Source organism: Neurospora crassa, linkage group II, assembly GCF_000182925.2.
Source record: "Neurospora crassa OR74A linkage group II, whole genome shotgun sequence".
Lineage (NCBI taxonomy): Eukaryota > Fungi > Ascomycota > Sordariomycetes > Sordariales > Sordariaceae > Neurospora > Neurospora crassa.
Window position 1 is genome coordinate 702,468 of NC_026502.1, and position 13,986 is coordinate 716,453.

The 13,986-nt window shown below is 42.7% G+C and overlaps 2 protein-coding genes across 2 annotated transcripts; both read right to left on the reverse strand.

Annotated features, from left to right (window-relative positions):
• Positions 1–5,554: 5,554 nt before the first annotated feature.
• NCU03441 (ATG18) lies at positions 5,555–8,937 on the reverse strand. Its single transcript, XM_951634.3, has 3 exons — positions 8,266–8,937; positions 7,145–8,190; positions 5,555–7,088 (listed from the first exon to the last, which is right to left on the reverse strand). Exons 1-3 carry the CDS (start codon positions 8,479–8,481, stop codon positions 7,040–7,042), a joined length of 1,311 nt encoding a protein of 436 aa, XP_956727.2. The 5' UTR covers positions 8,482–8,937; the 3' UTR covers positions 5,555–7,039.
• A 488-nt stretch (positions 8,938–9,425) lies between these two features.
• Positions 9,426–13,754, reverse strand: NCU03440 (AP-2 complex subunit alpha). Its single transcript, XM_951633.2, has 4 exons — positions 12,897–13,754; positions 12,522–12,811; positions 10,158–12,459; positions 9,426–10,046 (listed from the first exon to the last, which is right to left on the reverse strand). The coding sequence occupies exons 1-4, from the start codon at positions 13,104–13,106 to the stop codon at positions 9,882–9,884; spliced, it is 2,967 nt and encodes a 988-aa protein (XP_956726.1). The 5' UTR covers positions 13,107–13,754; the 3' UTR covers positions 9,426–9,881.
• Positions 13,755–13,986: the final 232 nt, after the last annotated feature.

Sequence of the window (13,986 nt, forward strand, 5' to 3'; positions counted from 1 at the left end):
TAGTTCGGGTTATAGCCTTCTAAACTACTACGCCTTTAGTTGGAAATATTATTTATAATAATACCTTTACAATTAACTAAAATATCCGGCGGTTAATATATATTATTTATATAATACTATACTCGTCGGTACCTAATAGTAGCTTACTAATTGATAAATTAGTATTAATTCTTATAATAATTATTAATATAAATATTAAAATCTCCAGTACCGCTTTACTATCTACCCTCCGAGCAATCTATTTATTGATAGAGCAAATATTATAATCTAATCCGGGTTATCTATTAAATTACAATTACGAAAATACCCCCTTTATAGTGCAGACGAATAGTTTTTTGAAATCCTCCTCTTTCAACCAAAGTAGGCAAATTATCGTTATTAATACCGACTATCGAACGCTCTCTTAGAGACTATATTTTAGGATATTGTATAGAGATTATATATAATTCTAACCCGGGGGAAATAGTATCTATCGGAGAACCTTAATATATTTAATAATAGTTTTAGGTTTTATAACTTATAATATTGAGCAAAGTATATTAATTAATAGTTCCCACTCAAAGATCTCTTACTTACTATATTAAATAAGAATTAATATATTATTTTACTAATACCGTTGAATTCGGAATATACTGTATTACTAAGTTAACTAATGATAAGATTTAAAGCTAGTATAATTAGCAATATAGTAATTAATTCGAAGGATATACCCTATTATTATATAAATTCCTTTTTATAGCTCTTGAAACGCTTTTTATTAATAACCCTACGAAGACGGACCAGTTCTATATAGCTACAACCTTTACCGATAATATCGAAGTCTAGATTTCCGCGTTTAATATTAGTAATTATATAACTATAATACAAAAAAGTAATAGTAATACCTAAACAGCCTGCATTCTATTACTATTATAGTATATCCCTAATAAATACTAGAATAGGGGCGTATAGTAACACCTTCTTATTTAATTTAAGGGTTATATTATCGACGGTTATACTCCGGTCTAGCGTTTTTAATAATAATAAAGCCTCTATAATATTATAAAAATTAAATCCGTACGGGCCAAATATTACTAGTAAAATATTAACCTAACGGGTATAATTGTTCTGGGGCTAATAAATAAATTATAAGTAGCTGCCTATAATTAATTTCGTTATCGTATAATATAGGCTAAATCCGTCGTTAAAATTAAAATATAGGAGGCTACGAACCTCCCCTATTTTACTTAGAACAAACTTATTAATAAGTATCTACCGAATAAACTCCTCGATTTCGAAGATTATAAGGATAAGGGATATAAGGTATAGTAGTATTAAAGAATTTAATTCTTTAGTATATATCCGTATAATATAGTAGCGGTTAGTAGTATATAAATTCGGGTTATTTAAAAAGGATGCTTTACTACCAAAGGTAAAATCGAAGTATATATCGTATCTATATCGATGAATATTTTTAAGAGTAATGAGTTCTAGTGGATTTTCGGCGAATATCTATTTATTAGTACCTAGTACTTTGCCGATTAGATTAATAATAATCTTAGCGGCTAGATTATTAAGAATAATTCTATTAGGAAGTATATATGTAATAACAAGGATAATATTATCTAATTAGGTTTACTAAATACCCTAACCACCGCCGTTGAATAGATTAAAGGTGTATTTTATATAATAGTCCTAGTATATAGCCTTAATTTAGCTTGTATACGATTTTCTTCCGGTATAATAAGTAGGGTAGCTGTTGAAACTATATTTGAATTTAATAATATTACCTAAAAAAATTAGTTCGAAGGAAGGGTAAGGTGGGTAGAATGCGAATTTACTACTCGTTATATAGATAAAGCCTATTTATTATATCGAATACTATATTTCTATAGGACTATTAATAAGTTTAGCTATGTTGAAATATATATTGTTAGTTAATTGGGAGGTATAAATATACTATATAAAATTAATTAAGTTAAAGAAGAATAAATCCTAGGTAGGTTTCTCCCCTATTGTTATAGCCTTTTTTTCTCGAAACAACGATAATTTCTACGGATTAAGGGGCAGGTCCTTCGTTTTATATAAATTAATATATAGTAAATATTTTTAGACTTTACGCTTTAGGGTATTAAGGCTAGCTAGTAACTTATTAATCTTTAATACGGATCCTAATAATTTAAAGAATTATAATTAGGTAGTATACTACTTACGTATAACATTATAAACTAAGTAATATAAACCCTATCTAAAGATGAAGTTTAAAATTTAATTAATACCCTTTGCGCGGGGTTAGTCAATAGGCTCGGAATTTTTAAATAGGGCCTAGTCTTCTAAATTATTATACTAGCTATTACCGACGATAAATTTATTAAATATTACTAATTCATTATTAGCATTATTAATACTATCGGCTTTATCTTTATAATTATCGAATATAATATTGTTCTAATATTTAGTTAGCTTATAAAATTCCTCTTAAATAGGTATATTATCAATTACCAGCTTATCTTTACTAGTATTTAAATTTGGAATTATACAATAGTCTTCTTCGGCGGCTACCTCAATAAAAGTCCTTACTAGATTAATAACATTAAAGTTAATAGTAGCAATAATCGGCTCCCAATCATTATTATTATTATCGAACCCGCTACTTAAGTCCTAAAAGTTCGGTAATAGAGCTAGTTTAATATTTTTAGCCTAGTATATAACTACTTTAAATTCGTTATAATAGAGGGGTTATAAACTAAAGTTATAAATAGGCCGATTAATCCGGATACGTTACGTAGAAGGAGGGGTTATTAGGTCGATAATATACTACTATTCTTTCGTAGCATTTTTAAAAGTAATTAAAGCTTCTTATTTTGCCTCTTCTTCTTTATATTATTACTTTTAATTTAATTTATTACGGATAATTATAGTTTTATACCGATAATATACTCTACGAACTATAATAATAGTAATTAATAATAATAATTAATAGTAATAAATAGTAATTATAAGAATACGTAGTTAAAGGGAAATTAAAAGTGGAGCGTTTAAAGCGACGACTGTATTAATATTAAATATAAAAGATTTTTACTTAGCGGTATAGTATTAATTAAAATAAATAAAAGTTAAAGAAGGAAGTAATTAACGGTACAGTTCCTATTTAATAGGATACGTACCGCAATTTATTTACTAATTATTACTCTAACGTAACTATAGGTTACGTATTAATAATAAATCTCCCTCTACATTCGTAATATTAACCTTTAGCCGGGTAAACCCCTTTTTCTAATTTTAACTATCTATTCGCAATACTTAATAATAATAGCCGGGATTTACAATTTAAAGTAAATTAAAACTTTAGTTTCAATTATAACCGCAAATAACGAATAGTAATTAATATTAGTATAGTAAAAAAAGGAAAAAAAAAGAGTAATAATAATAATAAATACAACGAACCAACTATAAGAAAAAAAGAAATACAATTAAACATCCCGCCCGCCGTACTAGTTAATCCGCTAAAGGTAGCGCTTTATTAATAATAAATTTATTTAGTAAATACGCCTTCCGTTCCGCCTCCTTTACTTTAAACTTCTTCTAGTAGCGCTATTTTTCAAAAATTTCTTTAAAATGTTACTTCTCAATATTTCGAAAGACGGGCTTACTGGGTATTGTATTATAAAAATCTAATAAATCTATCCGGGTATAAGTACTCCAACTTTTCTCGGGCTTATAATTCTATTTATTAATTATTTTATCCCGGATATACTAAGCCACCTCCAATACTAGACCCTTAAATATAATTAGGAATTATATTATTAGTATAATATACTATAAAGTCAAGTAATATATTATATATATATACTTACTATATATATAGAATTGGCCGAGCTTATAACTATTCTTATAATCTATTATACTACTTATATATAACCAGACCTTAAAAAAATTATTAGGGGACTAAGCTGTATAAGCCATCTCCTTTATATAGTCCGGTTTAATAGTAATTTTGAAGTTAAATATATTAATATAGTTGGGCTACTTAGTATACTTCCTAATTAACTTCTATTATTATAATTCTAATTAATACTATATTATTTTAATTATTATATAATCGATATACCTCTATCTAGGTAAGAATTCGCTATTTGAAATTCTTTTAGTTATTTATAAACTGGGTCCTAGTATTAAACTAATTGGTACTATAGGGACTTATATTATTACTATATACCTCCTTAATATTCTATATAAAAAATTATAACTAATTATTAATATATATTCTTACCTTAAATATAAATTCGGAATTATACTAATACTTAACTAACCTTCTTATCTAAAGTAGGGATACGCTAATAATATAAAAAAATCTACTAGGCGCTTACGGCACTAAAGGCCCGCTTATTTTTATCGTCGGCCGCAAACTTAGTAATAAATTCGGTATCCTCTTCCTCCTTATCTTCGGGACGCTTATACTTATATTTCTTACGTACATCTATAGACTATTTACCGGCTAAAAGTCGCTAGCGCTCTATCTATACTACTATTAATATAATATTAAGAATAAATATAATATCAATAATAAGGAATATTATAATAGATAGTAAATAGACGGGAAAAATATTTACCAACCCGGAGTCGTTATTAGCCTCCCTATCCTTCTCCAAGTCTAATTTATCCTTATTGTCCTCCTCTTCCTCCTATAGCTATTATTATTACTATTTCTACTTCTACTTCTACTTCTATTACTATTACTATTATTAATACTACTAAACAAATAATTCGTTTATAAGTTCGTCCTACTACTCCTCTATCTTATTACCCTCGGGCTAAACAATATTTTTAAGCTTAGCAACCTAAGCCTAAAGGAGGGTAATAGTAGTAGTATTATCTTACTACTTCTACTTCTATTATTACTACTTCTACTACTACTACTTCTTCAACTCCTCGATCTTTTTCTATAATTCCTCAATTTTTAAGGCCTACTCTTAATTAATAGGAGGGGGGAAGGTATTATTCAAATTATTAAAAAGGTTAAGAGGGTACTAGGAAACTATAATTATAAAATAGGATCGTCGTTAGAATTTGGATAAAGTAACGAGGAGAAATAGCGTAGTAATAGTAAGTACTGTAATAGGACGGAAGGAAATTACTAAATTCGAAGTTTATTATTGCTGATACAAGTGGGGAAAATTTAATTTCTAATTATAAACCGGTCTTTCCTTCTACAATTCGAATAATAAATTATTTACCTATTTTAAATTACTTACTATATAAACGTTTAAAGAAAGAGCTATTAGCCTACTGCTTTATAAGTTTAAGCCGTTTAAGGTTTGAATTACTTATAGTTTAAATAATTTATTATATAAGTCGTTATTTTGCGGTACGCTAATGGTCTAAATATATAAATATTTAAAAAGCCTAAGCGTATATAGATTAAATTATGCGCTAGCGGTTTAGAAGAAGTAGCAATTCATACACGGTTCGATAATATTAAATATCTAAAATAATTAAAACGCTAATTAAATAAACCGTATCTACATAGTTCATTCAGTATGCCGTACATTTTTGCAAGTGCTTGCAAAACTGACCGCTTACTAAAAAAAGCTATGTACGTATGGTTTACTTATCTCAAGCCATTATTATACGGTACACCACACCCCCATAAATTCCGCTAAGTTGCCTATGTATCGATACTGTAAAGGCTAGTGTAGTCCACAGCTAATGAGCCTATATACTAGGTCTAGTCGGTGAGTATTTCCCCACAAGCATCTCAGTATAATAACGCTTATATCGACGGCGGAAAAACAAAATATTGACAAGCCGTAGAGTGAGATGAGACATAATCCTCAAACGCCAACGGAGTAAGGAAAGAAAAAGTAAACAGCATCCGTACGCTATGCAAAGAATGATAACAAAAGCAAGAAAAGAGATAGCCATGACAAAGTTCCCTACAGTCGTCTCAACGACGTCTAGTAACGGTTACCGTAAACAAACCCAGACGAGGTTCGAATCATCCCTCGGAAAGATTGGAGTAGGTAGCCCATCTAGGCAAGTTCCTTCCTCAGCGAGATGGATTAACCTCGTCGAACGAGCGCCCTTCAGTCCCTTCCAATTCCTCTCTAACCTGATCAGACCGTTGTCTAACGGGTCTAGAACGCTGCCTATCATGTGGTGGAAGTCTATTGACGACGTTTTCTCTCTCGGTGTCCTCTAATACCCGCAATGGGAAATCCGCATTGATCGGCATCTGCGGAGGAGGAACGTTGTTTAAAATTATGGGCTGGTTGGCCATCATCGAGCGACGAAGGAGATATGCGATATGACGACGGTCTTCTCTGATGCGAAGATCTTCCTGGCGTAATCTTTCCATGCCCTCTAGCAGTTGAGCTGCAGCTATGTTGGCTGCAGTCCTGCCACGCTGACGTGCCCTCCAACCTGCGCTTCCATCAAGAATGACAGGTTGCCGCGGTCTAGGGTTATTGGGCAAAGGATACTGTGGCGGCCAAAGTCCCGGTAATGATTGATGAAATTGGGGAAATCTGTCCAACAGGATGTGACGAAGCCACAAAGGCAAATCATCCAAGGACTGTTCCCATATATGTTCCGGCAAAGTATCATTGCGAATCCCTGGAAGATTAGTTCTCATGGAGGGTGTCCTCAGAATCTCTCCAATCCGAATCGGGGGCAGCGATGATTGCCGGTCTGGCTCTGCAGGAGATGGTGTATGAATAACAGTTCCGTTCGATGATGCTTCCGAGCGGGTTGATGAAGCCGAGGATCCAGAGAACTCGGAAGGTATGTCAACCATCGAATGCAAAGACGGGCTCGAAGGCGATGTGAGACTTGGTCGCTCAGCCGTGGCGACCAGATATTCGTCTGATGCAAATATATCAGGGGGTCCGCCGCCCCTCAAAGTTATGTAAGATCCCTTTGGTTGAAATGGATTGTCGATGCCACACGGGAAACGAAACGAGACTCTCTGTCCAATAAGTGACTAGCGTTCAGCGTCAATAGGGTCGCCTTCGACAAATTCGAAATCGTTTCCGACAGCTGCGTCTGTTTCAATGTCCTCCTAGGCTCCATAGTCCGAGTTCGTAAGCTTGTCGTCGCCGTCCAGCACCCTAGTTTAACAGAAATTAGCAACTGCTCTTTTTAGCATGACAAAACCACCACCTACGAGAATTGCTTCACCAAATATCCCTCTCCTCCCTTCTCCATATCAATATTGTAAACGTAGAAGCCACCATCACTTGTAACCACCATGACCTGCGGCGAGCTACTGCTCATGGCCACCACGCTCCTAAGCGGCGTCGCGCTCAGCCCACCCGCCCTGTTGTTAGAAGACTTTGGGATCTTGATAAACGCAAAATCTCGCTCTGGCTCCCACATCTCCGCGACCGACTGCGGAAGGTACGAGCTAGCCACGCCAGCCACACCGCGGACCATCATCTGCGATGACCGCCTGAGCATGTTACCGAAGGAACCACTTGGCTCTCTCTTGTGACTACCAGAGCCATTGTTGCCATTGCCCGCAGACGGTACTTCCCCTTTGTGTGGAGAGGGATCATTGACGTCAAAGCTTCGCGACCGGGTCCCCTGCGCCGGGCCACCTCCTGGCAGCGCATTCGCGTTCTTTTGGGTGTTGAGCAGACGGAAGATGTGCACGGTATCCGAAGTCGACGAGACGCACAGGAGCGTGGAGCTCAGGTTGAAGGACATGCTGTAGATCGAAGTAGGAACCGTGCCCCGGCGGAACTGGAAGAGCTTTTGGCCCTGGGGAAGCGAGAAGACGCGGATGATGGTGCCCGTCTCGGAAGCGGTGGCGAGCATGCTACCGTCGTGATTAAGCGCGATAGCGCAGAGAGGGGACTTGTGAGCCTCGACGACATTAACCGTCTTAAGGTTGAGGGCATCGTAAACAAGCACATCGCCGCGCTTGGGCGGGACATATTGGCTTGGTGGCGGGAGGTGTGCGGGGGCCTTGGCACCGACGTCTTCTCGCGGGTTGGGACGGGGGTAGACCAAATAGCAGGAGTCGGACGAGGGAGAGAGGGCGCAAATGGCGTTGGGGTTCGGCGAGGTGTCGATGGTCTGAACCAGATTCATATTGGACACATCGTAGAGGTAGATCTGGCATTCGAGCACCACGGCCAGGCGTTTGCGGTTCAGACGGACAGCTAGGACAGCAGAGGGGAAGGTAAGTTCGCAAATAACGGACGCTCTCTGGGTTGGTAAAATGGGTCGCCGCATTAGTCTGAGTTCGGAGGCTAAACAGTGGCGCTGGGAGGGCTGGTCTACCTTGGTGTTCTGGATCTCGAGTTGCCTAGGCGTCAGGATTAAAGCTACTAGCGAGGTAGAAAACAGCATCTCGATGATGGATACGTTGCCCTCATCGCTGCTGAAGATCTTGGAAAAGGGATCAGTGTGGTAGAAGCGGAAGCCCTTGGAGGTGCCCACAGCCAGGCAGCTGTAGTCCTGGTTGAAGGTGATGAAGTTGAGGGTGCCTCCCGTCATGGCGGCGGTGCTCCCTTGGGCAAGGGAGGAGGGGATACTAGGTAGAAAGTATCAGGAGGTCGATAGGGCGAGGAGAGTATGATTATTGATATGTTTGATGTTGTCGAGATTCGCCAAGGACAAGTTTGAGGGGAAACTTGAGAGATCAATACAAGAGATGGAACTGGATGTTTGGTTGGGTCCTCAGCTGTGTTGGTCAGTCCAAGCACAAAGGATGGGTGGAAATGTGCTGGTCGGCAAGGGCCAACTGAGCTCCAAGATGAGTCGCGAGTGCCTTGGGTGGGTCAGCAAGAGACAAATTGCGTGATCGTGTCGCGAGGGAGGAAGCAACGAAGCGAGCTCTTTGAAAAGAACGGAACCGAAGTGCAGTGTTGTTGTGACTGGAGAGAGAAAGAAGAATAGAGGTTGGTAACTTGAAGCTCCCAAGGCGGCAATGGCAGGGGAGTGGTGTTTGCACACGCAGTAGAAGCTCACGTTATCACTTATCACTGCGGTGAAAGCCCGCCGTCTCAACGGTCAAGTGATGCAACCGCAATCACCCACCCGACCAGCCGCTGATGAGCAACCAGAGTGATCGGCGCTAATAAACCTTAGCTTAATGGGTTTGTTCGTTAGCTCGAGACCTCTAGTCGACTTGTGTAGGCGTTTCAGCAATAACTTAATGTACTTGATATAATGATTGAGAGTTGTATCTGACATGAAAAGTTGAAGACAGATACAGAGAGTTTGTCTGGCTATAGCTGGTCTATCTCCAAACAACATTGTTGCGTTTGTAATAGGTTGGACAGTATCTTCCTCGGGGTACAGAGCTAACAAACAAACCAGCATTATATGTAGAGCTCGGACCATACGATCACGGCTCAGTGGGGCCAGCGGGGTACCATTTCTCGCACCTTGCTGGCTGCTGCAGTCTGACGTCCACGTCTGTTCACTTGTTGGTTATCGCCTTATCAGCCCGGGGATGGAATACAAGGAAAGTCCACACACAACACTCAACGCACACTCCCTACACCATCATGGAGTCCTGTCTTCCCTTGAGGTTACTTCCATATCAACATTATTCTTTGCCAGATATACTACCTTCTAGCATAATGAACTCTCTCATCAGCTCCTCCTCCTCCTCCTCCTTCTCCTCCTCCTTGGTGCTGCCTCTTGCAAGTTTCGACAGCCAGATAGACAATGACCGTCAACAAGTGCAGTTGCACCTCCGGTTATTACTATAATACTACACCTTTCGCTGACTTCGGGCCACACTAATCACATGTGTGCCCTTGGCTCAATGACTTGACCCGGTACTGTAGGTAGTCGCTGACTTTAATCAGTAGTCTTTTGACCTTCGACCACCACCCCTGACCCCTCTTAATCACATACACTACCGCCATCACCCACCCACCCCCTTATTACCTAACCATGATATTCCTAAACGACTCGGTAATGTCGCTCGCCGTCGGGGGTTCATATCTCTCCGGGCGAATCGACACACCCTGCGAAAGGCGTTCCTCCATCATCTTGAGCAACACGGGCGGCACCGTCTCATCCGTCGCTCTAATCGTCAACCGAACCATCTGTACACATTTCATCGTGTATTAGCATTCCATCCCATCCCATGCGTCAAAGTTGAATAGAGAGTGAGAGAGAGTAAAAGAGAGAAAAAAAAAAAAAAAAAAAAAACTCACCTGAGTCCCATAGTTAGGCTCCAACCTCATCAAACATCCAAACTTGCCTCCCTCGCTCGTATGCACCACACTAGCCCCCACAAAGTTCTTGCTGTTGGGATCAACATTATACAGCAATCCCCATCTGAACCCCTCCAGCACCTGGCGAATGAAACTCTCCGTAATCTCCCTCTCCCCATCCTTGGGCCCAGAGAGTCCAAAGATGCGCTGAGCCTCGCGCGGTGCGCCGCCAATCTGCTTCCACCGCTTGAAAAAGTCGTCAGCCGACAACTCGGCCTGGTCCATGAACTTGTGGATGACGACGGGCAGTTTCAGGGTAAGCGCCTGCAGAGCGCCAGCCAGATACGAAATGCGGACGGTGGGCGCCTTCTCAAACACGCGCTTGGCTTCAAAGACGACGACCTGCTGCGTTTGCGCGCCCTGGTAGATGGTGGTTTCGGGCATGCTCTTGACGTCCCAAGACAGGTTGGCGCGCTCCGAAGGGTCCAGATCGAGCGTGGTGGTGAAGGAGCCGATGACGGCTGGTGTTTTGTTGGTGAAGTAGAGGATGATGGCCGCCATTTGGCCGCGATATTCGGCGCGCACGCCGACCTGGATCTGCCCGTCTTCGAAGAGAATGCCGTCGGCGCGCAAGAGGAGCCGGTTGAAGCCCTTCTCCCACCCGGGAGACAAGTGAGCGGCGCTGGCGAGGTTGGGCGCCTTAATGACTTTGGCTTCGGCAGGACCGATGTTGTTCATGTCGAGACCAGCAAGGTCATTGGCAGATGAAGATCCGTTGGTGGCTCCGGCGGCCGGGGCAGCACCGCCGTTGGCTGGTCCGGTCTTGGTGCTAAAGGTCCGCCTGAGGCTGGCTTTCTTGGCCAGGCTGAGCTCTGCACTGTCCGCGTTGGCATCCTTGCCACCAACAATCCAGGTCCTCTTGTCGCTGGTGTTGGCGTGCTTCTGGTGTAGCCTCGAGAGCAGGGCGGATTCTCTTTCGGGGAACGGTGGCATTTCATCGCACACCGTTCGAAGGAGGTCGTCTGTGGGCAAGCTTGCGATGGCCAGGAACTCGCAGGCACGCTGTTGCAGTTCCGCATCGAGCGCGTGGCTATAGACGTGGAACACGTTGACGAGCTGCGGCTTGATTTCCGGAAACAAGTTGACAAACTTGATGAAGCACGAGAGGATCATGGCTCGTGTGCTGGAGGAGCATGCAGGAAGCTTGCCTTGAAGGGCCAGGAACTGCTCTATAGGACTGGAGCCCCTCTCCTCGGCAATCAGATGGCCGAACTCACCCAGGATATAGGCACCAATCTTGACAAGCGTCTCGTGGCAGTGGTCCTGCTTGCAGTACTGGAGAATATTCTGGGCTGCATACACCTGAAGCTCCTCGTTGTTCGTAACAATCTGCGTCACTCGCTGCCAAACTTCGTCGCTGACGTGGTCACCAGCCATGGCAATCAGGCGCAAAGAAATGTCAACATACCATTGCACGTCGGTGGCGTACTTTTCCGTGAGAATGGCAATCTTGAGCACCATTTCCTCTCGGATGGCAAAGTCGGCATTCTGTAGGTAGTGTAGCAACTCGGCCACGATCTGCTGGGCATTGGACGTGTCGCACATGCTGTACAGCAGGTCGAGACCCTTCCTCCGAACACTGATATCCCTGTCCTTCAGAGAGCCGATAATCACATCCTGGTGCTGCTTGATCGGTTCCAGGGTGTCGGTTCGTGCTGCCAAGTGTGTCATGGCCTCGAGACCGAGATAGCGGACATTGGTCTCTCGCGATTGGATGAACCGGCCAAGTCTCTGGGACACCTGCTTCATGAGGTCATGCTCGGTATCGAGATGGATGATGAGGTTGATAGCCTCGAACAGGACGGCGTTTTGCGCATTGTTCTGCTGAACGTTCTTCTGACTCTCCACAGCCAGGTTGAGAATCTTCTGCAGCGACTCCCGGATCATGGACCGGACATGGCTATCCTCGGATGGCGGGAAGTACTGCAGTAATCGTAGAAGCTTGACCTGGATCCATGGACAAGGCACCTTGTAGTAGAGGTAGTCCTGGCTAAACTCGCCGTCGATGAGAATCCGTTTTAGCCTGGCGGCGGCTTTAACATAGGCACCCTTGTATTGCTCCGTGTTATCCTGCGCCAGCGCCATGACAAGGGATGTTACCGATAAGGCCACGCCGAGGTCGGTATCGTCCATTATAGATATTATACGTTCCGCCCATTGAGCCTGGACAATATCGGGGTTTTTGCGGTATAGTCGGAGTAGCGTGAGTGCCGCCTTTTTCTTAACGAACGCCTTCGATGTTCTATAAACCGAGTTAGTATGACAATGCGCCGCTTCCAGATGTAATAGACAAAAACCACGTACGGGGAAATCAGAAGCCTGTGAACCTCGGGACTCAGCGCTTCACCCATCTCCTTGCCACCGACGTTCGCAATGGCGTGCAGCGCCAGGCAGTTGAACAGCTCGTTATGGTCCATCAAGTCCTTGCGAATGCTGTTGACGACCAAGTGTAAAAGCTCGTGCTTCTCGTGGAGGAATAGGGTCATAGCGAGGTAACCGATCTGCTTTTCCGAGTACTTGGTGGCCGAAATTAGATTAACGGCCTCTAGGTGGCCAAAGTCGACGTTCCATCCCAGAATGTAGATATAAAGCAGCTATTTGGGCATTGGTTAACCGTGGTGTTCTTGCTCTTGCTGGTGGTACAAGTGGGCGCTCAGGGGGTTTTGGCGTGGCGCATACCTTGCAAACGTATTTCTTCTTGTGATAACCACTTAGGCTGCCGTCCTTGAACTTTTGACGGATGTTGGCCAGCTCCTTGTTGATCCGCTTCTCCTCGAGTTCCCTAGCCCGAGCATTTCTGAGATCGGCAATGAACTGGACCAAGCCGCGCATGTTGGAGTTGCTGCTGGACGAGCGGCCCAGGAAGCCGGTTCCTGTTGACGACGACATTATGGCGGTTGTGCTGAGTTGGCCCGGGGTATCTTGTTGTGATTAAGTTTTGTATTCGAGCTTCTCTGAGTCTGACTGTTCGGTCACGTATACACGGTGGTATCGTCCAGCAGGAGCTTTTTCTCTACGCGGTTTCCGGAGAGCCAAATAATTCTGCTTTGCTTTTTTATGCCGACCTTTTCACACTGAGAGCATCACGAGCAACAGGATTGATCCATCGACATTCGATAATTAACAAGCTAATAACCGTGGCAGCACGAGTGGTGGTCGTCGGAGTTTAGTGTTGTGTATGAATGGTGGAAGTTGCGGTCGGCGCGGCGGCTGACAGCATCGATCGATGTCACTTCGTTCGGTTTCGAAGTGCTGAGTGGTCAACCAAAAGTGGAAGTTCGCGATGCGCTTCGTTCGGTTCGATGTTTCGTCGTGGTGTACAGGGTATCGGACAGTCGACTGAGACAAAAGACAGGAACCAGGGTCGCGGAGACAATGAAGGGCTGGCAGAAACACACACTTGTCGGGTTCAGTTCGCGACGTGTGCTGTGTCGAGTTGGGGAAGGTCGGCGTGGTCGGCGGCTCCGGACTGGTTGTTGGTTGACGACGAGGATTCTCAGGGGAGGGGACTGGCGGACGGCGACGGGCGGATTGGCGATTTCCTCCACTGCAAAATAAAGGGGATCTCCATCCAATAAGTTCAGTTTTAACCCGCTGAGGGAATACGATACGTACCGTACCGGCGTACCTATGGACCTCTACTGGGTGCCCTGGCCCCCCCGCGAACCTCGCTAGCCAGCGGGCAACCACGCTGTAACATGTACTTCTAGCGCTTCTCTATCACGACCAAGGGCGCCACAATACCCCCTTTTTGTGGCTAGTCGCACTT

Bases quoted from the DNA above. Each gene is read 5' to 3' on its own strand.
- NCU03441 (XM_951634.3), bottom strand. From the start codon at position 8,481: ATGACGGGAGGCACCCTCAACTTCATCACCTTCAACCAGGACTACAGC. The intron at 8,191-8,265 runs GTAGACCAGCCC...TTACCAACCCAG, and splicing joins TCGAGATCCAGAACACCAAG to AGAGCGTCCGTTATTTGCGA. The intron at 7,089-7,144 runs GTAGGTGGTGGT...CTGTTAAACTAG, and splicing joins TATTTGGTGAAGCAATTCTC to GGTGCTGGACGGCGACGACA.
- NCU03440 (XM_951633.2), bottom strand. From the start codon at position 13,106: ATGTCGTCGTCAACAGGAACCGGCTTCCTGGGCCGCTCGTCCAGCAGC. The intron at 12,812-12,896 runs GTATGCGCCACG...ATGCCCAAATAG, and splicing joins AGAAGAAATACGTTTGCAAG to CTGCTTTATATCTACATTCT. The intron at 10,047-10,157 runs GTGAGTTTTTTT...AAATGTGTACAG, and splicing joins AGCCTAACTATGGGACTCAG to ATGGTTCGGTTGACGATTAG.